Raw genomic sequence first — 23,811 nt, forward strand, 5'->3', positions numbered from 1 at the left:
TTCTCCCGCCAGGCCCGGCCTTCCCGTGAACACTTTTCACAGCCACTTCTAGGTGCGGGTTTGGCCCAGGCTGCCAACATGGGAGGGGCTCTGACTTAACCGACTTAACAAAGTTTATCCTTGGGGCCCGCCGATCCCGGCCCCACCCAGGCCAGAGGCCGCTCACCGGCTAGGCCTCTCGGCCGCCCCGGCGATCCCCGCGCGCGTATCCCCTTCTCCAACCCTCTTCCCCCTCCCCCCGGCAGTGGCGGTTGGTCGCGCGCCGTCGTCCCTCTCCCACCCCCTCCGCTAACGAGCGGGCTCCAGGCCCTCTGGGATTGGCTGCGCCTGATGGCATCTTCTCTCAGCCCCTCTGATTGGCTGCAGGACGCGCGGGATGTAGGTTCCGATTGGCTAGGTCAGGGCGCCTGCGCGGCGGGGTTCTCGGTCGCCAGCCATTCCTGGGGAGGACTGCCGGCCGGTCGGACGTCTCGCCTGTCGCTGGAGGAGCGGTCCCGGCTCTCCGGGAAGGCGACTGCGGCGGCAAAATGAAGATTTTCGTGGGAAACGTCGATGGGGCGGATACGACGCCGGAGGAGCTGGCAGCCCTCTTCGCGCCCTACGGCACGGTCATGAGCTGCGCCGTCATGAAACAGTTCGCCTTCGTGCACATGCGCGAGAACGCGGGCGCGCTGCGCGCCATCGAGGCCTTGCACGGCCACGAGCTGCGGCCAGGGCGCGCGCTCGTGGTGGAAATGTCGCGCCCACGGCCTCTTAACACTTGGAAGATATTCGTGGGCAATGTGTCGGCTGCGTGCACGAGCCAGGAATTGCGCAGCCTCTTCGAGCGCCGCGGACGCGTCATCGAGTGTGACGTGGTGAAAGGTAACGCGAAGGCGGGGGCGCGGGCGCGCTCGGGGCACTCTGCTTGTTAGCCACGCCCCTTTCCCGGGGGTCGGTCACGGTGCGGTTGGCGGTGGGGGGTTGTCCGCGGGAGCGAGGCCGGAGGTATTGGGGGCGCCTTGGGTAGAGCCACCCTCCTCCCTGCGATCCAGACACCATTAACTAAATGGGAGGAAGCGGCTCTAGGTGGGTGCGGCGGCCACTGTGAGCCGAGCTACGGGGCCGGGGACGCGCTTGAGAGTCTTGGGAATGTACCGGGGGCGCGCGTTCCACTGGTCTCCTGGGCCTGGCACCGAGCGGAAATTGGGAAGTGATGGGTACAAGCCGGATCATGGAGCGGGGAAGATTTCACCACTTCCCCCACTTCCTCTCCAGACATCGATCAGAGCAAGGGAAGAGGGAAAAGGTAGGGGCTAACGCCCCAAGTCCACCCTTGTATTCCCTCCCGGTGAATGCTCCTGAGCGGAAGGTAACGGGGCCCTTGGACGTTTCTAGAGCTGGGATGTTTTAGTATCGTATGGCCTGGGTCTACTCATGGGTCTGTTTACTCGTGGGTACAGAAGGGGCCCCTTCCGAACCAACTTTTGCCTTTCAGTATTGTTAGGTGGGTTAGGCCTGGCAACTCTGCGCTTTCAAACGCCCTCAGACTTGGTCCCCCACCCCCTCTTTTGGGATCGATTTTACATCTCTAAATTGGAAACCTCGGCCTTCTGCATGTGGAAGGAGGCTTTTTTTTTTTTTTTTAAATGAAGGCCCCTTCTGGGCAGCCTTTACTTGCCAAACCCGTGCTCCAGGGCAGTGTCCTTTCTATAAGCTTGGGGATTTTGTAAGGGGCCGTACTTTGTGGCTGAGGGGAACATGAGGACTTAGTAGTCGTCTTTGCTGGAGTAGTCTGATTGTCAGGGTAGATTCCTAGTTGGTCTTGGAGAAGAATGTATCACCATAATTTAGGCCTGACTTCCTTTTTGGGGCCCTGTTGACTTAATAGTTTGGGTTCTTATCTCCTAAGTTTTTCTTTCTTGGTTGGCAAGATTTAGAGTTACATACAGACCTTGTGTATATGGCCAGTCTGTGTTTCACTTGGGAACAGACCAGAGTTGATTTGGCCCCACTATCTTCAGGGATACAACTTGGGAGTGAGTATCTGATCCCTTACTCCTGGAGTTGGATTCATACCTGTTTATATTCTGTGTGAGAAGTTTTGAGGATAGGAAATAAGTTTGGGAGCAGGTGCCTATTCATTCCCACCAAGATACATCGTTTGCTGTCCTGGAAAGCCACATCTTTTGGGTGCCATTCCTTATCCTTTCTGTAACTTGGGAAAGTGTAAAGGGCCGTAGTCTCCATCACTAGGAGTATTTCCTCCTTCTGCATTAATATTGTTTTCCTCAACTCAAGATAGGAGAATCCATGAGTAACTGGAATCAGGCTTTCCTGCTGGGTGCCCTGATGAAGCAGCCTCTATGGTGCATGGATTTCTGCTTTTGTTTAAAGTAAAAGAGTGGGAAGGTCCTCAGATTGGGTACTTGCCCCGAAACTAGATGGGAGTACGTGACTCCCACAGAATTGGGAGAATTTTGTGTTGATTGACCTACTATTCTTTCGTGGTTCTTAGGTAGGGTGGCTACTAGATTAAGAGTCTAGAAACTAGCATCTAGAAACTCTTGGGAACTCATTGGTCAAGAAGCCTCTTTTTGAGCGGTAGAGAAATCCTAAAATTTGTCTGAATTTACTTGGGACTGAAACCATGTGACAGTAGGGGTGGGATGGTGTGAAGGGTGTAACTGCATGTGGTTTTTAGAGCTCCTGGCTGACTCCTGAGAGAGTGAAAGTTTTGTGCATTTTATTCCTTCATAAACATTTGATTGGCAGAAACGCATTGAGTTCCTCAGGGAGCGGTGGTTAGCTGTTATTTGTAGTTATGCCGATATGTAAGAGAGCTCCTGATATACTTAGATGTAAGGGACTTTGAGGAAGATTTGAGGATCATATTCTCCACTAATGGCTTTCTGTTTCTTTGGAGTGAAAGTGAGATTTTTAAGTTGGGAATGTAGTGGAAGAGACTGGCTCTGGTTCTATAAATAGCTTACTCGTTTCTTGGTCCGGGAATGGGTGTTTGATTGAGTTGTCTTGTGTTTGTTGTCAGGTCTTTGCAAAGCACAGAACAACCAGTTCTGTTTTATTTCACAGGGGGAAAAAACATAGCTGCTTGGTTACCCCAGGAGCTTAGATTATGATTTGATTTGTAGAGTAAAAATCTCCATAGAGACAGCAGATTGTACCCACTCTCCACAGCTACGGTCTATTGGGTGTTCAAAGATGGAGTCTGAGAGGTGCTGACAGCATTAGGAACCATTTAGATTTCATAGGAAATCTGAAAGGCAGAAGAGGAAACTGTTTCCTTTCCTTTTTTTGAGTGGTCATTCTTTACTCCTAAACACAGCTCTCTGTAGTTTCAAATTAGAAGGTTTTACTCTTCTGAGGATGGGAAAATTCATTTTTCTGGATTCTCTTAACTTTGGTACAAGAAGGACTGTGATGTCATCAGACCATTAGGAGAACCGGTAAATCATTGCTTTTTAGCCCCTTTAAATGTGATGAACTTCATTCAGAGGTCACCATTTCCTTGAACTAGCTCTCCAGGCAGGTGGGTCTCTGGAGTTTGCAGGTCTCTGGTTTGCTTTATTGCCTTAGGAGTTGTTGGGTTCCTGGACATCTTTGACAGGGATAGGTCTGGGTTTGGCTGCTCACTGTGATAAGGGTTGATTAGCCCTCATGTGATTGAGTCAGCTGGACACCCTATTCACACTTCCCTCCAGTGTCAAATTTGGAACTTTCTGATATAAATGGGTTATAATTTTATCTCATGGCTTTGTTTTTATCATTTACATAGGTCATTTGGGTGGTCAGTTGACTTGTACATACATGATCTCAATTTTCAAGTTTCACAAGTTGGTCTCTTAATAAAACCTAGCTAAGTAAGGAGTAGATAATGTGATGTCCTATTGCTCTTGTAAACCCATTGAAATTTTTTTGCTGGGTGTTTTTTCCTAGCTCATTCCAGTCTTAGGAATGTGAGGATAGGTTCACCAGAAATATGGTGAGGTTCCTTAATATTCCCTCACAATGCCTGGAAGTTGTTTTTTTGTTTGTTTGTTTGTTTGTGTTTTAATTCCCTTTAATATGTCTACAAGATCCTGCTTTCTGCTTACCATTGCATTTTTCCTGATGGTAGGGTTAGCTCATTCTCCACTTCTAAGGAGATCTGGGACCACCAGCATTGATTTTTAGCTCATTCTGTCCAAAGTAGAGGTGAGAGATCAGAGGACAGTTCTACTGCCCTGAGGCTAGGCCCCAAGTAACACTTTTGCTTTTCACAGTTGGTAGATGAGGAGAAATCAGGTTCTGGCCATGAGGGTGTGAAGACGGAGAGCTGTGATAGTTCCTTTTGTCCTTTTATCATCTCTTGCAGGTTCCAAATTTGCACATACACGTGGCATTGTATCCCTTTTGTTTTATTAAAGATGAAAATGATATTCTGTAGGGAAATAAGCCTATTGTTATTCCCAGGCTTGAATAATTATCAGAATTCTTTATCATTATATAGCTATTTATACTTATAAGGCATTTTTAGATTGTCAGTTGGAGAAATGAATTGTAAATTCCTTAAGGGCTTGTAGCAAGTCAGTGCTCTGGATCTTCAACTGAGGCATTTTAGCTCCTAGCCCCAGGAGTCCTTTTGCTATACCATACTTTAACCTCTACCTGTTGATTATTCTCATTTGTATGACAGTCATGTTGGTGGCATTGCCTTACATCCAGGAAAATGACTTGCTTTTTAGGAGCAGCTAGAGAGGATCCCAGTATGAAAGTTTCTAGAAATTAGGACATTTGTTTAGAGGATTTAAAAGGATTTCTTATTATCAAGAATGAAACCTTAGTAATTTCATCTAAGTAGTTCTTCATTTCCTAAACAGATTTGAGAGAGATGGGGTCCTGGTGCTTGGACTTTAAAGTAGCCACAGGTCCAGATGGAGTTTAGTGCAGGGCCTTGTTTCCCACTAGCACAAGCTTATCATTGTTCTTCAGACTCTGCTTGCACTGTTGTGGTTTGTGAGCTTGGATGTGAACAAGAATTTCTTTCCACTCCTCCCCATCCTGAAATTTTCTCATTCTATGTGGTAGATGAGTAGGACTTTGACATCAACATTCTGTCTTAGAGCCTGTCCCACCAGCTCATTCAGGCCCTGAATGAGGACCTCAGGGGTAACCTGCTTAGTAGAGCCTGCCTTGAAGCTGAGAAACCAAATCTTTTCTGTGAACAGGAGCCAAGGCGTAAGGAATACTTCTGTCGCTTGACTAGTAACCAGTGGAGGATGTAATGTAGCTGGGGTGGTAGGGTGGTGCGGAGGATGACTTGAGTCTGCCCTCAGCCAAGAGGCTCAATTTCCATTCGCACATCTCATTGGCTTATATAGGGTCCTTCTTAGCTTAAATGTCTAGTCCTTATTACACAGTCCTGCCTTATGTGTTGACTTCTGAGGGATAAACTGGTGTAGTGAAGGAGCATGGAGAGCTGGGATTCTGTTCCTGGCTGTGACACATTGATTTGGGGCAAACCATATGAATTCTCTGAGTGTGTTTGCCCACCTGTGAAATGGGGATAATGATCCTTTGCTCTGCCTGCCTCCTGGGATTGTTCTGAGGCCCAGATGAGGTCCTATGCATGGAGGTGCTTTGAAAGCTGGGAAGTACTGTGGGAAAGGGAATATCATATTGGAGGAGTTTCGTGAACTGTGCATTATCAGTCTAGCTCTCCTGCCTTAATTGGTCCTGGGCTGAGACATGGGTCATGCCAAAACGTAAGTGGTCATTTCTGGTGTTTGAGAGTAAGGTTCACATCAAAGGTGAACATTAGTGTTTGGTGACCTTGGGTTAGGAAATACTGAATAACTGAGTGATCCAGGAGTCCTTTCTATGTTTTTGTCTGCTGGTTTATACTTACAGGAGCTGTGAAGATTTTTTTCCTGTGTTGCAGTTCATCTATGCTCTTTCTTCTCTCACCAGGAAGTTGGGTGAGGTGGCCGGGGGAACGGGGAGAATGGGGAGAAGGCCATAGGCAAAGGTGACTACTCGGGACAGTCAGAAGCTTTGTTATATGGGAGCCATGTTTTATGACCTACTCCTGGAGAGGAGGGTTTGGAGGCCTGGAGGTAGCTGGCAACAGCTGGGTGCTGTTGGAGTGTCCAGTTTGGGACCCATAGGGTAGCATGCCCTCCCCCCCTAATTGCTAATCCTCTGTCTGCTGCTTTATCAGACTACGCGTTTGTTCACATGGAGAAGGAAGCAGATGCCAAAGCCGCCATCGCGCAGCTCAACGGCAAAGAAGTGAAGGGCAAGCGCATCAACGTGGAACTCTCAACCAAGGGTCAGAAGAAGGGGCCTGGCCTGGCTATCCAGTCTGGGGACAAGACCAAGAAACCAGGGGCTGGGGATACGGCATTCCCCGGAACTGGTGGCTTCTCTGCCACCTTCGACTACCAGCAGGCTTTTGGCAACAGCACTGGTGGCTTTGATGGGCAAGCCCGTCAGCCCACACCACCCTTCTTTGGTCGCGACCGCAGCCCCCTGCGCCGTTCACCTCCCCGAGCCTCATATGTGGCTCCGCTGACGGCCCAGCCAGCCACCTACCGGGCCCAGCCCTCAGTGTCACTGGGAGCTGCCTACAGGGCCCAGCCTTCTGCCTCTTTGGGTGTCGGCTATCGGACTCAGCCCATGACAGCCCAGGCAGCCTCTTACCGCGCTCAGCCCTCCGTTTCCCTTGGGGCCCCATATAGGGGCCAGCTGGCTAGCCCTAGCTCCCAGTCTGCCGCAGCTTCCTCGCTTGGCCCATATGGTGGAGCCCAGCCCTCGGCCTCGGCCCTCTCCTCCTATGGGGGTCAGCCAGCTGCGGCTTCCTCGCTCAACTCCTATGGGGCTCAGGGCTCCTCCCTTGCCTCCTATGGTAACCAGCCATCCTCTTATGGCGCGCAGGCTGCATCTTCCTATGGGGTTCGCGCGGCTGCCTCCTACAACACCCAGGGAGCAGCTTCCTCCCTAGGCTCCTATGGGGCCCAGGCAGCCTCCTATGGGGCCCAGTCTGCAGCCTCCTCACTAGCTTATGGGGCCCAGGCAGCTTCTTACAATGCCCAGCCTTCGGCCTCTTATAATGCCCAGTCTGCCCCATATGCTGCACAACAGGCTGCTTCCTACTCTTCCCAACCTGCTGCCTATGTGGCACAACCAGCTGCAGCTGCTGCTTACGCTAGCCAGCCAGCTGCCTATGCTGCACAAGCCACCACCCCAATGGCTGGTTCCTATGGGGCCCAGCCAGTTGTTCAGACCCAGCTGAATAGTTACGGGGCTCAAGCATCAATGGGCCTGTCAGGCTCTTATGGGGCTCAGTCAGCTGCTGCGGCCACTGGCTCCTATGGTGCCGCAGCTGCCTATGGGGCCCAGCCTTCTGCCACCCTGGCAGCTCCTTACCGCACTCAGTCGTCAGCCTCATTGGCTGCTTCCTATGCTGCACAGCAGCATCCCCAGGCTGCTGCCTCCTACCGTGGCCAGCCGGGCAATGCCTACGATGGGGCAGGTCAGCCGTCTGCAGCCTACCTGTCCATGTCCCAGGGGGCCGTTGCCAACGCCAACAGCACCCCGCCGCCCTATGAGCGTACCCGCCTCTCCCCACCCCGGGCCAGCTACGACGATCCCTACAAAAAGGCTGTCGCCATGTCGAAAAGGTACTGTATGCCCCCCCGCCTCTGCCCCCAACCGGGGCTCAGGGCAAGGGGCTGAGGTTGGCATGGGAGGGAAACTGGAGCCATCGGCCCCTCCCTTGGTCTTCTCTATTCCCGTGGGATGTCCTGAGGCTGAGGGGGGTGATGTCTGTGAACTTTCCTGGTCACCAGGGTTCGGGTGAGCATAGTGCTCAGCCTGGGGTGGTACCAGCTAGTCAGGTCAGGAAAAGTGTCACCTGTCTAGGCTAGCCCAAGTGCCATTGGAGCTACTGCCTGTGAGATTGTGGCTCATAGTCTCTCCCACCGTCTCAAGGATCCTTAAGCTTGTTATGTGGTTGTCCTGACCTTTGGTGGGGGTGGGTTTGAAAGAGCAGTCCCTTTGGCACTCACTGGCTGAAGGCAAGGTGTATGAGGTGCGTCCACTCTTTGGGAAGTTGGGGACCTTGCTTTCGTCCGCCGTGCTGTTGGTAACCAACCAAGGTCTTTCTGTGCAGGGCCCAGGGGGTGGGGATAGTTTGTTTGTGGTTTGGGAATATAGACCAGAATCCACCTTGGCCAGTTCAGAAGGGAGGGCTTCAGTGGTGGGCTTGGTTTCCCACTGAGTTGAACCAGGCTTGATTTCTTGCCCTGGATAGGGTGGTGAGCCTTCTGACAAAATCTTGTTTGTTGGAGACCAATCTGATTACACCCTCCCATCCCCATTGGCGCCTCCCCTGTGCCCACCTGGAGCCCTCCCCTCAATTGTCTCATTCACCAACTGTCTTCTTCTCTCGACTAGGTATGGTTCCGACCGGCGTTTAGCCGAGCTCTCTGATTACCGCCGTTTATCAGAGTCGCAGCTTTCGTTCCGCCGCTCGCCGACAAAGTCCTCGCTGGATTACCGTCGCCTGCCCGATGCCCATTCCGATTACGCACGCTATTCGGGCTCCTATAATGATTACCTGCGGGCAGCTCAGATGCACTCTGGCTACCAGCGCCGCATGTAGGGCCATCCTGGGATGGGGCATCACAGGGAGGGAAGTCGAGGAGAGGTGGGTAGGGTGCAGACCCAGGTTATAATCACTGGCCCATACCTCTCCTGTTTGCGGTTTTTCATCCCCTCTACCATGTGGGCCTTCCCCAGGAGACGATCCTTTTGAGTGTTCGGCAGTAACCTACTTTATTCCTTCGCCTCAGCAGCAAATCTTGCTACTGGCTTTAGATCTGTGGTTCCCCTCTCCCCTGCCTCCCATCTCCCCAGGATGGGAATTTCTTTTATGTTTTTATTTTTTTCCTGGCTCCCTTTTATTTTTGTGCGCGATATTTAAGGTCGTCTGGATGGGGAAGCAACCTGCAGCTGAGGTCGGCGGCGCCTTTTTCTTTTTAGATGTGAGGGAGGCCAGGAAAGGGTTAGCCTAACCATTTCCTATGCGCCAAGCTGTGCCAGCAATCCAGGGGGCCCTGACTTTGTCCCTCTATAGACTGTGTCGAGACTGAGTTCCTGTTGGGACAGTCGGTTGGAATATGTCCAAATCCCTACTGACCCCTGATGTTCTAGCTGATGCTGAGCGGCACAGTCCCACTTCCCCATCTCCCCAAGTAGGTGGTGTTAGAAAACCTTACTTTTTTTTCCCTTTTGTATGGACTACAAATAAAACTTGGGGCAATTTGCAGTTTGGAAACCTGGTTGTCATTGTCTTGATTGCACTCAGTTTCAGAGAAGCCAGTTTGACATCCAGGAAGACATGACAACTGAAGGCAAGGCAGCCAGAGAACCCAGGGCAGATGAGGAAAGGGGTTTGAATGTGGGAATTAGAATGATTTCCCTGCTGCCAGAGGGATTTAATTCATCGTCGCCCTGCTAGTCTGCCATCTTTAGGACTGGAGAGTCCAGACCAAGTTGCTTCAACTTGAATTAATCACACCCAATTGCAGGAAATTTATTGCTCATTTTCCTCTGCCTGTGCTTGGCCATTTTCCTTGACTTGTCTCCAGTTCAGAAACAACCTGTGCTCCAGCAGGGTGGTTCTGGGGTTTGGCTTCTCAAGTGAGAAGTGGGGAATGACTGCTTTGGTGCTTTTGAGGCTCGTGGGTCCTTCAGTGAGTACTGGGGCCGGGAACTGAAAGGAGCCAGTAGTTGGGGTGGGGGTCATGTCTCTGTCTGGTAATGCCCTGTGGTTGGGACAACTGGAAGCAGGTATGGGGAATTCTGGCCATAGACCTGGTATTTCGCCTGTTGAACATCACCATGGAGTGTCCTTCCTGCGTCCTGCCAACCCCTGCCATCATAGTCACCTGAGACTCAGATTCCCTCTCTCCATCTGTTAACAGTGTCTGGGAGTTTTCTTGCTGGGTTCATATTTGAATGTGTTACGATAGACTCTGGGAAGAAGGTGAGGTGCAAGCATAACCAAATAGGGATGCTGGGATAGGGAGAGGAATTGAAGATTCTATACTTTTATTCTGGGACTTGGGATTGAGAGGACCTGGGCAAAAAATACAGCAGTAGCAGCTGTGGACAAGACGGAAGCTTGGGCATGATGATGGGTGAATGGAAGAAGATTGGTTGGGTGGGATTTTAACAGGAAACCTACTGACGTTCCTTTGGGAAAGGGGTCTTTAGACACTTGATTTGGGAGTCTATTGGGGCATGGTGACTTTGGGGAGGTCTGTGTGTCAATCAAGGTGGAGTTGAGGTGGGTTCTTTTCTGCCTCCTTCACTGGCTGCTTGTGAACTTGCCGGTGATGGAGTAGTTTGCCCTACGTGCTCTTTCCTCTGCCCAGTGGGCAAAAGCAGCATATGGTCTTCATATAACTGAGCGCTTATTTGTGAATGCCAACTGGAGTAATCTCGGGGTACTAGGGCCATAGCTCTCTGGTTTTCTTCTCACCGCTTTGCCTTCAGGTGCTTTGCTGCTCCTTTTCATTTCCTTGCAGGACTGTGAGGAGGGGAAGTTGAACAGGTTTCTTGTCACTTTTCTGCAGTGAGGGTGGGGTAATCTGAGGGCCAAGCTAACAGACTTAGCTGTGTTTTTTACCCTGGAAAATCAAGGGTTGGGTGATTATAGAGCTGTGATTGTAGCCTGTGTATTTGTAATACTCTTTCTTTGTCAGTATGGCTTTCTGTCGTCTTCCTTTCCAGTGAGGGTTCTGCCACTGTCCCAATCCCGTGGTTTCTGTGAAAAATAGCCTATAATGTGCTCTCGGGGCCAGTATTGGTATTTCTTTATTGCAGCCCAAGTTCTTCAGGGTCACCTGACCTAGATGATCACTCTGCCTGTCATCTTTAGGACCTGATGCCCTTGCTGCCTTTGCTGCCAGGCTTCTCGTTTAAGCTAGAAGGATCTACAAAACTAAACCATTTGTCATCTTCCTCTGTCTTGCAGATTGTTTTAAAATTCTCTCCCTCTTTTTAATTTAAATTATGCCCCCTGTGTTATTCCCATTCCTCATACTTTACTTTTTGTGGATTTCTGATTTCCAGGGTCTTATAACTTGGAGATGGTTGGGTTGAGTGAATGGGAGGGTGGACATTTAACGTGTGTTTCGGGAAAAGGAGGTGGGAATATGGACTTGAATGTCCTTCAGATCTTTGCACTTCTGCATCTGTTACCTCTATAACTTGGCCTTCATTGGAGAAATTTTAGATGGTTTATTCCTGGAATAAGACCACATAAAGCCGTCTCACCTCGTCAGCCTGTGTTCTCTTCTGAGGTTTGGACCTTGTTTCAAATTCTGTCCAGAGTGGGCCTGGGGCCCCATCCCTTGCACTGGAAGTAATGGGACTATGACTGAGTGGTCAGCCCCTTTGGGTCAGCTGCCTTTCTAGTCATGCCCATTTAAGCTCTGCCAAAGTCTGCACAGACTGTTGGTTCTCCAGTCATTTTGTGCTATTCAGCCAAGTAAGTTGACTATAACATGGGATGCCTGAGGTCATAATGAAAGTAAATTTCCTAGGTTTATGGACTAGTGTGCTATGTAATAGTTTGGGTCATAAAGAAAATAAGATGGATATGATAGGTGGAAAATTTTTACTTCTAAATTCTCTGTGTACCTTACAAAAAGGTCATAAAGGGTAGAATCTAGAGTTTTCCGGGAAAAAAAGTTCTTAAAATGATTTCAAGCCTAGCTGTAAATCATTAGAAATAATGTGTGTGTGTGCTGGTAATACAGTGTTCAGGAAGCTGAGTCCCTGGGCTAACCTTGGGGAATTTACAATCTAGAGGAGGCAGGACCTACCTAGATGAACTAGTTACAGTTACTAGGCAATGCTAGGGAAGTGGCAGGTAAGGAAGGAGGGGATGGGGCGGTCCCACTAGAGAAAACTGGAGATGGGATTTATTTGATTTGAAAACTGACTTGGCACACAGAATTACTGAGGGTATTGGCTCTCAAATCAGGCTTCCTCAGTTTGAATCCTGGTTCTGCCACTTAGCTGTGTGATCTTGGATATATCAGGAATTCTACTTCAGTTTTTTTTCAATCTATAAAATGGGGATGATAGCTAACATCTGCTGGTCCAGTGGCCTATGACATGTGCTAAGAGTTGTTAAAAGCGCTTTTCATGTATCAGTTTCATTTAATCTTCATTGCAACCCAAATGTATTAGGTACTTTTAAACCTATTTTATAAATTTAGAAATTGAGACTGTAGGTTAAGTAACATTTCTTAAGATCACATGGCTAGAAAGCTGTAGATCAAGTTGAACCAGCTGTTTTGAGCCATACAGGACTGTAATCATGGTACTACTACTTGGAAGATCAGTGAAAACATGTAGCAAGTGTAGGGTCTCATATACAGTTACTGCTCATTAAATGTTAGCCATCTCATGGAAATAAGGAGTTAGAACATTCTGAGGAGACTGGGATGGCCTAGTGGGGCACACAGCTGAGCAAAGAACATAGAATGTAGCTGTGGGTGCAGCACATGAGTAACAGTGAAGGAAGGGGATTTTTGTAATGAGTGGTACCTAGGAGTGACATAGGCCACGGGACCACGCCAGTATTGGCTACCTCTAGTCTCAGACAACATTTTTGTGTCCTGGGATCAGATTCTCCTAGGTATGGAGAAGAAAAGTATGGGGCAGGGGACTTAAACGGACATTTAGGCAAGGCTTAGAGAGTAGCTGGCAGTGGGATTGGAGGCTTAGGAAGCTTGCTCACTGGCCTAGTGGCTCCCACTGAACATCCTTGAAGAATAGTTGTTTTTTTAATTTGAGCCCTTATTAGACCAGTAACTCATTTCTGGTTTAGGAGCCAGTTATTTATTAGGTATATAAGTTTTATGCACCCCTAAGGCTGTGATAGGGTTTGAAATGAATACAAATTGCTTGGTCACGTTTGAGTGGTTTTTCCAGACACCAATGTTATTTCCCCTCTGAATTTGGATTTGTTCCTCGTTTCCCTTTCAAGAGTCCAGGCTCTAGCCTCTTTCATCTCTTCTGAGAATATATTTATGCCTGGCTCTGACAGAACATCAACTTTTTGGATGACTTTGGACAAGTTGCTTTATCTTTTGGTTTAGAGGTGTGGTAACCTGATCAGAAGAATCACCAAAATGGCATCTGTAGTGTTCCAGATGAGGTTTAAAGCATCCCATTCTCTGTAATAGGGGTGGCAAGGTAAAGGATTTGGACCAGGTATCTTTAACTTTAAAACTTTTCATGGTTTTTAAGGGGCAAACATTAAGCTTCTTTAGTATTTGGTAAAATACAGTTGGGTAGATAAACATCAGCATGGAGACAAGAGCTACAAGTCTCCCTATCTAAAGCTTCATTTTGCAGCATTCGTCAAACTGGTAATTCTGATGATAGGTTACCCCCTGGCTTTTGGGGACCTGCTTTTTTTGTTTGAGGGAGACTGTAAAGTGTACTAGGTGAAAAAAGTGCTTGTTTTTAGTAATGTGTCCATGGTCTGAAGCTGATACTGACTGAAAATCCAAAGTCATCTCTCCTTTGGTTATCAAAATGTTAATGCAGGCATTCATTTATCTATTTGTTAACTTAACAAATATTTGAGTGCCTACCATGTGCCAGGTGCAATTTTAACACAGGATGTAGTAGGCAACAAGTAAAGGTCCTTCCTTGCCCCTGTAGAACAAGTATTTGCTGGGGGCAGGGGATGGAAGGAAGTCAGAAAATGAATGAACAAATAGGATTTCAGGTGGTGGTAAGTATCTGGAAAAATAACTTGGGGTCATGGGATGGAGTTCCAAGGTAAGGCTGGAGTTGGAGGGATGTCTTTGGGTGGGGTGGCCAGTGTGAATAAGCTTGGGACAAAGAGGCCAGTGTGCTGGAGCTGTGTTGGTGTGGGAGAATTGTTAAAAAGAGATTGGGAGATTCTGGCAAGAACCAGATTGGGTAGGGTGAGTGAAATTTCTTCCAGGTGCTGTGGGTTTTAATTTAAAAAGCAGGGGAATGATTTTAACGTGGTTTACTCAGTTGGATGAGCTTGCAAAATGAAACAAATATAACTGGACCTAGGGGGCTTTCAGAAGGTAAATCAAGTAATTTGGGGTGTGGGCAGTGGTCTGCAAACTGGCCTGAGTTGTGATCCTAAGAAGATTTATATTCCCATTTTTCCCCCTTTGGACTTGGGAGAGATTCCTAGTTTCATAGAGTCGAACTCATATGCTTTGGTATTTTGGAAGAAAGTTTATCTGCAGGGCTACTGGAACAAAAAATTTGGAAGATCAAACAAAAAGGAGCCGAAAATATTTCTATACCAGACGCTTTTCCCTGTGCAGATTGAGTTGTGACCACCTCCTGAAGCAGGCCCCTCAAAAGAGTACGCTTGCAGCTGATTGACCTTCAGTTTGTTTTCTTCATCACTGATCCTATGGCCTTTACTCAATCTCAGTGTCAGCATCAGGATCCACAATGAAAACGGACCAAGATTAGTGACTACTACATCTGTAAATGTTACATTTTGACATTTTTAGGTTCTTACCCTTTCCCACCCTAGAATAAATTCTTGCCCAGTTTTTCACCATTTGATTTCTGAGTCATGTCAGGTTTTAAAATCCATTTCCATAACTTTGACTTCACCTTTCTCTTTATGATCCCCACCCCTTTTAGGGGGGCTGCTTTGAATGGTAGTATGTTCTACTTGTCATCTTCACTTCTGATGATCCCTCAAACAATTCACGGCTTTTACCATGTTTTAAGTTCTTCCATCCAGTGCCCTACCCACTTTTAAACTCCCTCTTCAAAAGCTGCCTTGCAAAAAGGGTCATTGCTTATTCAATGAATATGGGATTATGTGAAGAAGCCAAAGATGAGAAAAAGTGTGACAGGGGATCCGGACCCTCTGGAGAATGCTGTTTCGATTGTATTTTTTTTTTAATTGTAGCTGGTTGTGGTAGAGGCTCTTGCCTCTGAGGTCAGTTCTAGGAGTTTAAACCTACAGCTCTGCCTGATGGCGCCCAATAAAATAAAACAAAAAACTTTGCTGCTCCAGTTTTTTCTCAGGGCGGGGTGGGGGTTTTTGTGTCTCCACGGTCACACTGAGAAGCCGTTTCTTCATCTTGGACCCCGAGAGGCTGGTTCCAAGACGGAAACTGTTTCTCGGCGCCTCCCGAGTAATGCAAACTTCAACCAAGCCAACTTTGGGGCCATTATACCCTAATGAAGCTGGGCCCATTAACCGTTTTCAGAATGCTCTTCACCACTTATGAAAGTAGTTTCAATTTGGAGGTAGCTCTGGGACTCCCGGGGCTCCAGTGTGGATTCTTGGCCAAAGCAGGAGGAGGCTGGTTTCTTCAAGTTGGGACGTTTCCCAGTATTTTTCTTACCTGGCTTCTGTTTCTGTAAGCTACCGTCCTCAGTATCCTGGCTGCGAGGAGGTGGTGTTTGGGAGTTTAAAGGGAGAAATTTGGAGTAGGAGGCAAAATGGAGCACACGTGGATTGGCGAGAGGTGGAAGCTTCAGAAAGTTGGCGCCACGAAGCTAAAGACCGCCACACCAGAACCCTAGCTCGCTCCGCCTAATGGCGGGCGGAACCCCTCCGGCGAAGCCCACGTTGGTAGTTCCTCCCTCACGCCGACCTCTTATCCAATCAGTGACTTCGGCTTCTCTAGAGTGGTGCTCATTGGCTTTCGCATAAACGCTCTCGGGTTACTGACGTTTCCACCTCTTCCCGGCCTCAGGTGATTGGCGTTCGTGGTAACCAATCAGGAAGAGGATCTACGGGAATGCCTGCCTTTTACTTTGTTGAGGGGCCAATCCGGTGGTAGGCTCACCTCCCCCTCTCTACCCAGAGTCATTGCTGCGGCCGCCGCCATTTTAGCGTTTTGTCAGAAGCGTCCGCGCCGCGAGGAAGATCCCTGCTGCTTTCCGTGCGGGTGAGAGATTCCGAGCCCCTCCACTTCTTTTGCCCTGTTAAATTTTATCCTATTCCTTGGCCTTCAGGGATATCCTGTGGGGTCGTGGCCTCCGCACTCTTCACTGAGAGCCGACCTCGGTGCTCGGCGTTGCGCGGTAAGCCTGAAGCTGCCCTTCCCCCACGACCTCCCCCGAGAATACCTTGCTTTTTCCCACCCTGCCCTCTACCGCGACTTGGCTGGGAGTACTGCCTCCAGGTTTCCACCGAGATAACCGCGCTTCCCTTAGACTTAGGAATTACAATCCGTTTCGGGAATGTCTCAGGCCTTGAGACATTGTCGTCTGGCTGATGAGTCTAAGCCCCCTTCTCTGGCCACGCATTCTTCCGTTCTGTTGGAGCTCGTAAGACAGCACCCCAGGAGAGGCGTTCCCCACTCCAGCACTTACTGTACTCCTCACGCCTCGCTCTAAGGCCCAAGTCGCCGGTTCACTGCTTCCAAAGGAAACCGTAAAATGTAGCCATTATAAGGTCCACTTTTCCGGAAATGGCTAATTCTTCGGTTAGGGGAGGAAGAGCAAGTTTATAATTTGAGATAGTCAATCCAGTCAAACGAGTAGTTATATCTTTGTTTCCTGACTGTCCTTAAAGTAGATCGCAAGCGCAGTACCCCCAGGGCTACAGTTTATGCCCTCACTTTCATTTCCATTACCGTTTGAAACTATTTAACTCTTACCAGACCCTTTGTCTGTGCCTAAAGATCTCTGTTACAGATGCCTTCCCATTTTTATAGGTTCTGTATAGCTGGTACTGTGTAGCAGACTCCTTATATTCCCACTTCCTTCTGATTATTGTATGGAGCTGTGCTTGTGGGTCGTGTGAGAGAGGGGGAAAACTGGAAATATTTGCCAGACCGAAAGGAGGTGGCAGTATTGATTTTCTTTCTTTCTTGTTTTTTTTAACTGAGATGGGCTTGAGGTCTTTTGTTAGAAATTTTGTTTCTTCTCGCCCAGGCCGTGTCCGAGATGGTGAAGCTGTTCATCGGAAACCTGCCCCGGGAGGCCACAGAGCAGGAGATCCGCTCACTCTTCGAGCAGTATGGGAAGGTGCTGGAATGTGACATCATTAAGAACTACGGCTTTGTGCACATAGAGGACAAGACGGCGGCCGAGGATGCCATACGCAACCTGCACCACTACAAGCTGCACGGGGTGAACATCAACGTGGAAGCCAGCAAGAATAAGAGCAAAACCTCCACAAAGTTGCACGTAGGCAACATCAGTCCCACCTGTACCAACAAAGAGCTTCGGGCCAAGTTTGAGGAGTACGGTCCAGTCATCGAGTGCGACATCGTGAAAGATTACGCCTTCGTACACATGGAGCGGGCAGAGGACGCAGTGGAGGCCATCAGGGGCCTTGACAACACAGAGTTTCAAGGTGAACCACCCTTTTTGGGAAGAGTGTTGAACACAAGCTTATGTAGAAAATAGGTTGGATAAGTAAAAGGAGAGGTCTAGAGTAGAGATACAGCTGTTGACTGGCTGATGGTAAAGGATTAAGTGTGGGTGATGAACTTTAAATGGATAATGCTTGGGATTTAGAGACTTCACCTTAGGCAAATCAAGTGTAGGAGGAAAAACACTTGGCTTTAGTTAGAAGCCCATTGGCTTTTATGCCTGTTAGTGCAGAAATTCTTTCCTCTGAAGATTTCTCCAATTATTTTGTCTTTTTTTGGTGGGGGCGGAGTAGTAGAGCACACGAGTCTTTCAGAGAATTTATTGCTTCGGTATGTTATGCATTATTTTGCACATGAAGAACCTGGCAGAAAGCGACTTAAGCAGCACGTTTAGGAGCAAAATATCTGTTAAACTCCCCCACCTCATCCTAACTCATAACTTCTCAGTAAATATAATTTGTTGTTAAATACTTAGTCTTTGGAGAACTAGTCTCTTTAAAGGGCTGTCACTCTTACTGCTTTTCTGTTATGTTTGCTCCAAGAGGTTCTGTTTGGAGGATGAGGACACTCTAGAATTGAAGGCTCATTTCAGGAGTTTCTCAGGGGGAGGGACTGAGACTTGGGGGTAGATAATGGCAGTGCCTTTTCACTGGTTTGGGGGCTGAGCTTTAACATCGTTGGTGAATATAGCACTTAGATGGGTGTTATCTTGGAACCTTGACTAGATGAATTATTAGTGTGCCTGGAAGGTAGCGTGAGTGATGCTGTGGGACAGACACTTTATTTGGAAGGTATTTTCTTGGTTAAAGATCTAAGCTCCTGTGGCAAGAGTGGCAGTCATGAAGGGGGTGGTATCCATGGTGAGTTTTCTAAGTCTTCTCCCACCTGCTTTGGATTTGAATGTTTAAAAAAAAAGAGGGGGCCCTTGGGTGTAATTACTTCCAAATTATGGGGTATTCCCCAAACTTGCTACATTTTTATCCATATTCCAATTTTTTTTTTTAAGCGCAAACAAGATAGTGGCTGCTGCTTCTGCTGAACACTCCTTTTGTTAAGTCATTGCTGCTGTCTTTGGTGTTTATTTTTCTTAAACTGGACCTTTCTTAGACCTGGAAGTCTGATCATCATTCCCCCAAGCTAATGGGTGCCCTGTGTAATGGGTATTGCTGTGTGTTATTAAAAATGTCTCTCAGGTCTAGTTTGTTTTTCTTTTTTAATTGGTAAGTTGAGAATTTTGTGTCAACAACTTAATTGGGAGCAAAGGCTGCTTTTATGAAGGGTTTGCGGTACGATGCCTAATTTTTGGACACTCTTCTACACTTTAACCCAGAAGAGGTAGTGGTGTCTGCCTGTAACAGTTACATATATAAAAGGACAGTGTGGACTGATTCAGGACAAATTATCCTTAGAGAGTAACTCTTGGCATCTGAACTCTAGGTTCTCTGATGCATAGTTATTTTTGCCCTGTTTTTCTTACTAGTAGCCATTTTCTTTAATACTGTCCAATAAAGTCGTGTACGTAGAGAGTAGCAGTATTTATTACGGTGGTATCTCAGTTTCTCGGTGTTGGGTATATTTTTATTTTTTGCCCATTTAAGGAACATCCATTTTAGATATTTTTTAAAACTTAGCTGCTTTTTCTGACTTTGGAATCCTTTCTGGCAAATCCTTAGATCAGGACACTATGACCTTTATGTCTTGAAGGGGCATAGTTGGTTCCTTGGTTGCACTTGTTTTCTCTGGTTTTGTTAGCTGCCAAAGTGGCCATGTGGGCAAATGCCAGAGGGACAAAGGTTAGCACTTTAAAACACTTAAGTACTTAATTGCACATCTTAGCTCTTCACCTGCAACCTACACTAACCAGATAAAATGTTTAAATCAGGACTTTATTTGATATTTTGATCCTTCCATTCCCTTTTCCCTTTTCTAGTCTCCTAGGACTTCACTTTTACTTTTGTAGAAATTGTATATTTCTATAGTGTGAGATGACTTATCTGTTGACCCCTGGTTCTAAACATTCACTTCTTTGACATCTGCATGCTTAGGTGCATGATAGCCAATTGTATTGGAAAGTTTTTGCTGGAATTTTGCTTATCATTAAGTTGACAGATCATGTTAGGTGGAAACTGCTTCATTTCCAGAATACAAATTGTAATTTTCAGTAAAAAATGATAGTACATGTTCTTAGGATCTCAGATCTCTAGTTTAAGTTCGAAAAGTGCTTTAATCTTGCTAAAATGATAAGTCTGATCCACTAACATTGCTAGTCATTCTCCACTTTTCTCAACCCCTTCTTTATTTCACATTTTTCGTAATATTCTTCTGAAAACTCAGGAATCTTGTGAACTCACTGCCCTGTTTTCTTTGACCCTGCTATAAGGGGTCACTAAAGATTATCATTATTAGAATGAATATCAGAACCAGCAAGTTAAAGCACTCAGTTAAGGGGAAAGGAAATCCTTCAACTCATATATCGCCCCGCTTCCCCCAATTCATGAGTGTTTTTTCTAAAAATCTTGAAACTTGCCTAGCAACTCAGCCATGGGTCAAATCTGGATCACTATCAGTGGTGACTTCAGAGTTGTATCTATTCTTTTTGATTTGGGGGTAAGGTTGGGGGCTGGCCTTTGTATTCTGCTTAATGAAATCAAGAGTCTTAATGGAGATTGGAGATGTCAGAATCTTGTGGAGCACTTTTATTATGGTTTCTTTTGACATTGGGTCATTGTTCAGAGTAGTTACTGTCCAGTTACTTGGCAAAGGATGACGTGCTTATTTTTGAGCGAGAGCGGTTTCTTTCTTAAGCATGAAACTGGTGTTAGAGCTGAAACATTTCTTCATTTAATTGATCTTTGCCTGCTATCAGGTCGTTATACTGAATTTATACTCAACTTAAAAAAAAATTCTTTAAAATGGCAGTGAGTCCTTCATTAGAGTTGTCTAATTAAAGCCATTGCTATGACCAGTGTCTGGGGTAGGGGCTGGGGCTTTGACTAAGAGTGATAGCAACCCTTCTTGCGTCTGTTTCTTCAAGGCAAACGAATGCACGTGCAGTTGTCCACCAGCCGGCTTAGGACTGCGCCCGGGATGGGAGACCAGAGCGGCTGCTATCGGTGCGGGAAAGAGGGGCACTGGTCCAAAGAGTGTCCGATAGATCGTTCGGGCCGAGTGGCAGACTTTACCGAGCAATATAATGAGCAATATGGAGCAGTGCGTACACCTTACACCATGAGCTATGGGGATTCGTTGTATTACAACAACGCGTACGGAGCGCTCGATGCCTACTACAAGCGCTGCCGTGCTGCCCGGTCCTATGAGGCAGTGGCTGCTGCAGCTGCCTCCGCGTATAATTACGCAGAGCAGACCCTGTCCCAGCTGCCACAAGTCCAGAACACAGCCATGGCCAGTCACCTCACCTCCACCTCTCTCGATCCCTACGATAGACACCTGTTGCCGACCTCAGGAGCTGCTGCTGCTACAGCCGCTGCTGCTGCAGCAGCCGCTGCTGCTGTTACTGCAGCTTCCACTTCATATTACGGGCGGGATCGGAGCCCCCTGCGTCGCGCTACAGCCCCAGTCCCCACTGTTGGAGAGGGCTACGGTTACGGGCATGAGAGTGAGTTGTCCCAAGCTTCAGCGGCCGCGCGGAATTCCCTGTACGACATGGCCCGGTATGAGCGGGAGCAGTATGCGGATCGGGCGCGGTATTCAGCCTTTTAAAGCTTGAGGTGAGAGCGGTGGGGCGTCCCTTGTTCTGGTTTTGCCATCCCTCCTGCAGCCTAAAGGCACCAGTTAGGCTGCTCTGCTTGCTTGCGCAGGGTTAGGGAAAGTTGTTAGCATGGTTCAGAGGATAGGGAGAAGTCCTAACTAATTAACTTTCTGAAATATATAAACATCCTTAGCCCTCATGGCTGTTTTTCCAAGGCTCCTAGTCCTGGGAGTCAGTCTGATTTTATTTGTTCCTGGAAAAGCAAAGAATGGTGTGCTCAATCTTGGGTCACACCTGTGTGCTTTAACTGAACCGAACCTGGGACCCAGACATTCAGACCCACTGTGCTGTTTCTCAGAGCCTTTGTCCTAGGTGTGCGACATTACTAAGGTCTGCAAGTTTCCTTTTCTCCTTCATGCTATGTGAAAGGTCTGATATGACCTGTGATGATAAAATCTGTAACTAGTTAATTGGTCATCACTGCTCAGATCCCAGTTACTATGAAGACTACCCCAATGGCATCATCTTAATCTTGAAGCAGCATGTTTCTGACATTCCTGAACAGTTTACCCCTTGTGAGCTTTATAGAAAAAACTTACTTGATGGTAAGTTGGGGCAAAAAGGAGTAGAAAAAAGGTATCTTTTAATTTACAAAGTTGATTTCAACAAGGAATCGGGGGCATAGACTCATTCAACTTCTCTGGTCAGTTCAGATTCATTCCCTGAGCTGAATAGAATGGCCACTCCTTAGCTCTGTCCTTGAATCTGTCCCGTAAGAGCCTGTTTACATTGTTCAGGGTTTTTTTTGTTTTTAAACTGTCCCCACAGTGTTAGATTTGACTTCATCTCCACTTCAAGGTATATAGTAATATAAATATATATGCACCCCTGTTGATTTTACTTTCTCCAGTTATGTTGAAATCCAGGGTTGGGAGCTTTGCCTTAAGCAGATCACTCCCTTCATCTTGCCACTGGTTATGGACATTTAACACTCTTGAACCACCAGCTCTACCTTGAGTCCTCTGGCTATTTTCTCTACTGTACATTTTGAGCCTCATGATCCGTTTGGCTCTACTTGAGTGTATTCTCTTCTGATGCTTGCCAGCTTTGGGCTCTAGGTGTTTTGAGATTGCTGTTGTATTAAAGGGTGTTTCACACCCCCTTTGTTTTGAGTAGCCCCCAATGTGTCCCAGACATTACCATTGATTTGCAATCATGTGCTAACAAGATGGGTGATACTGTCACCTTTTCAGTTAGGGCTGAAGGTATGTGACTTGCCCGGGGTTACTGGATAGGAAATCACTGGAGAAGAAACTTGAGTGACTTGATAATGTAGCTTACGCATGCCCTCTGGTATATTTTAGTTTCTCCCTGAGGCAGAGATGAATACCCTTAGGTCTTAAAGCTTGCTCAGTTGATGTTACTTTTTCCTAGACTTAAATGTTTTTTAACTTGTTAACTCCAAGATTCAAACATACTTTTACTCCAGAATGCTAATTGGAACATTTCCCTTTTTCCTGCCCTCTAGTGACAGTTTGTAAATGTGAAATTACCTTCTCTGAAGAATGGTAATGTTAACATCAAGAGAAATGCAATGTCCACCTGCTCTCATGAAAGAAAGTTTGCAATTTAATTTAGAGAAAGACCCTAGTCTGAGATTGCTTGACCTTCCCATTTACTCTCTGGCCTTCAAACTCTTCACTTTTAGAGGTTATTGTGGTACTGTGGATGGGTACAGCTAAACTTAAGAGGAGTGTCGTTACCATATTTTGTAAAGATGTTCTTTGAAGTGTTAACTGGGAAAGCCTTTTGAGCTTTTCTGTAAAGCCCCTGTATTGTGCTCTCTTTCAGGTGGGATGTGTGTGGGCTGAAATTCCGAGCTGCCGTTGTGCATGAGAATACACCCTTCGTGGTACCCCGTCTCCGGGACGTTCTCGGCTCTGTGCGTTCAGTCCCTCAGGAACCGTGGACCTTAATTTACCTTGCTAAGTTCAGACCACCTCTTCCTTTCCTCTCTCCTGCCCATTTTCCTGTTCTTCCTGTCCTGCAGTACTTCTGTAGCTTCCCATTCATGTTCTGTTCTCCCAGCAGGCCTCATTGTGTGCAGAAACTGATGGGGGTTGTGCTGTCTCCCTGCCTCCTGCTTCCAGTGGGTGTTGTGAGAGTGTCACTGCTCCTGAGTCTTTTGGCCCAAAGGCTTGTGGCGGGTAGATATATAGAGTTGGATCACCTTTTTCTTTCCGGTGAAATAAATGGTTTTTCAACTTAGGGAGTGTGTGCTTTGAGAGAGTTCTTGCTTGGGCTTGTGTCTGGGTTCTTTATTTGTCCCTGGAAGAGAAGGGGAGGGTATAAAATGTCAATTCATTTCTGAGTTAACATGATCACTGCAGTTTTCTTTATTGAAGATAGGACTTACAGGTGCCAAAGGAAAAAGAGGGGTTAATGTAGAAGAACTCAAGCAGGCAGCCTTATTTCATTAAAGACTTCTTCCCTCTGGTACACGTTTGTTATAAAACCAACTACTTATCAGTAGTTTTCAGATGTAGGACTTTCCCTGCTTTAGAAGCAATCATCCTTCCCTCCACCCCCAGCCTTTACTGCTGCCATTCCAACCACCCCACCCAGTCAAGACATCTAGCTTAATTCCAAGAAAGAGGTCTAGGAAAAGGAAGGATTTGAGGGAATAGGAGG

At 47.2% G+C, this 23,811-nt stretch overlaps 2 protein-coding genes across 6 annotated transcripts; both read left to right on the top strand.

The window, feature by feature from the left end:
- Positions 1 to 384: 384 nt before the first annotated feature.
- LOC102523565 (RNA-binding protein 14) lies at positions 385 to 15,916 on the top strand. Of its 3 annotated transcripts, none has more exons than XM_032489918.1 (3): positions 394 to 864; positions 6,200 to 7,661; positions 8,437 to 14,311. In XM_032489918.1, exons 1-3 carry the CDS (start codon positions 528 to 530, stop codon positions 8,642 to 8,644), a joined length of 2,007 nt encoding a protein of 668 aa, XP_032345809.1. In that variant the 5' UTR covers positions 394 to 527; the 3' UTR covers positions 8,645 to 14,311. The 3 variants fall into 3 exon arrangements, with proteins under 3 accessions (XP_032345811.1, XP_032345809.1, XP_032345810.1); XM_032489919.1 differs by having other exon boundaries at positions 6,200 to 6,310; XM_032489920.1 differs by lacking the exons at positions 6,200 to 7,661; positions 8,437 to 14,311 and adding an exon at positions 15,783 to 15,916 and having other exon boundaries at positions 385 to 864.
- On the top strand, positions 15,837 to 23,388 carry RBM4 (RNA binding motif protein 4). 3 transcript variants are annotated; one of them, XM_006179480.3, is made up of 4 exons: positions 15,837 to 15,977; positions 16,969 to 17,392; positions 20,446 to 21,139; positions 22,972 to 23,388. In XM_006179480.3, exons 2-3 carry the CDS (start codon positions 16,981 to 16,983, stop codon positions 21,129 to 21,131), a joined length of 1,098 nt encoding a protein of 365 aa, XP_006179542.1. In that variant the 5' UTR covers positions 15,837 to 15,977; positions 16,969 to 16,980; the 3' UTR covers positions 21,132 to 21,139; positions 22,972 to 23,388. The 3 variants fall into 3 exon arrangements, with proteins under 3 accessions (XP_006179542.1, XP_014410392.1, XP_006179544.1); XM_014554906.2 differs by having other exon boundaries at positions 15,918 to 16,113; XM_006179482.3 differs by lacking the exon at positions 20,446 to 21,139 and having other exon boundaries at positions 15,934 to 16,113.
- Positions 23,389 to 23,811: the final 423 nt, after the last annotated feature.

The sequence above is a fragment of the Camelus ferus genome, chromosome 10 (genome assembly GCF_009834535.1).
Source record: "Camelus ferus isolate YT-003-E chromosome 10, BCGSAC_Cfer_1.0, whole genome shotgun sequence".
Lineage (NCBI taxonomy): Eukaryota > Metazoa > Chordata > Mammalia > Artiodactyla > Camelidae > Camelus > Camelus ferus.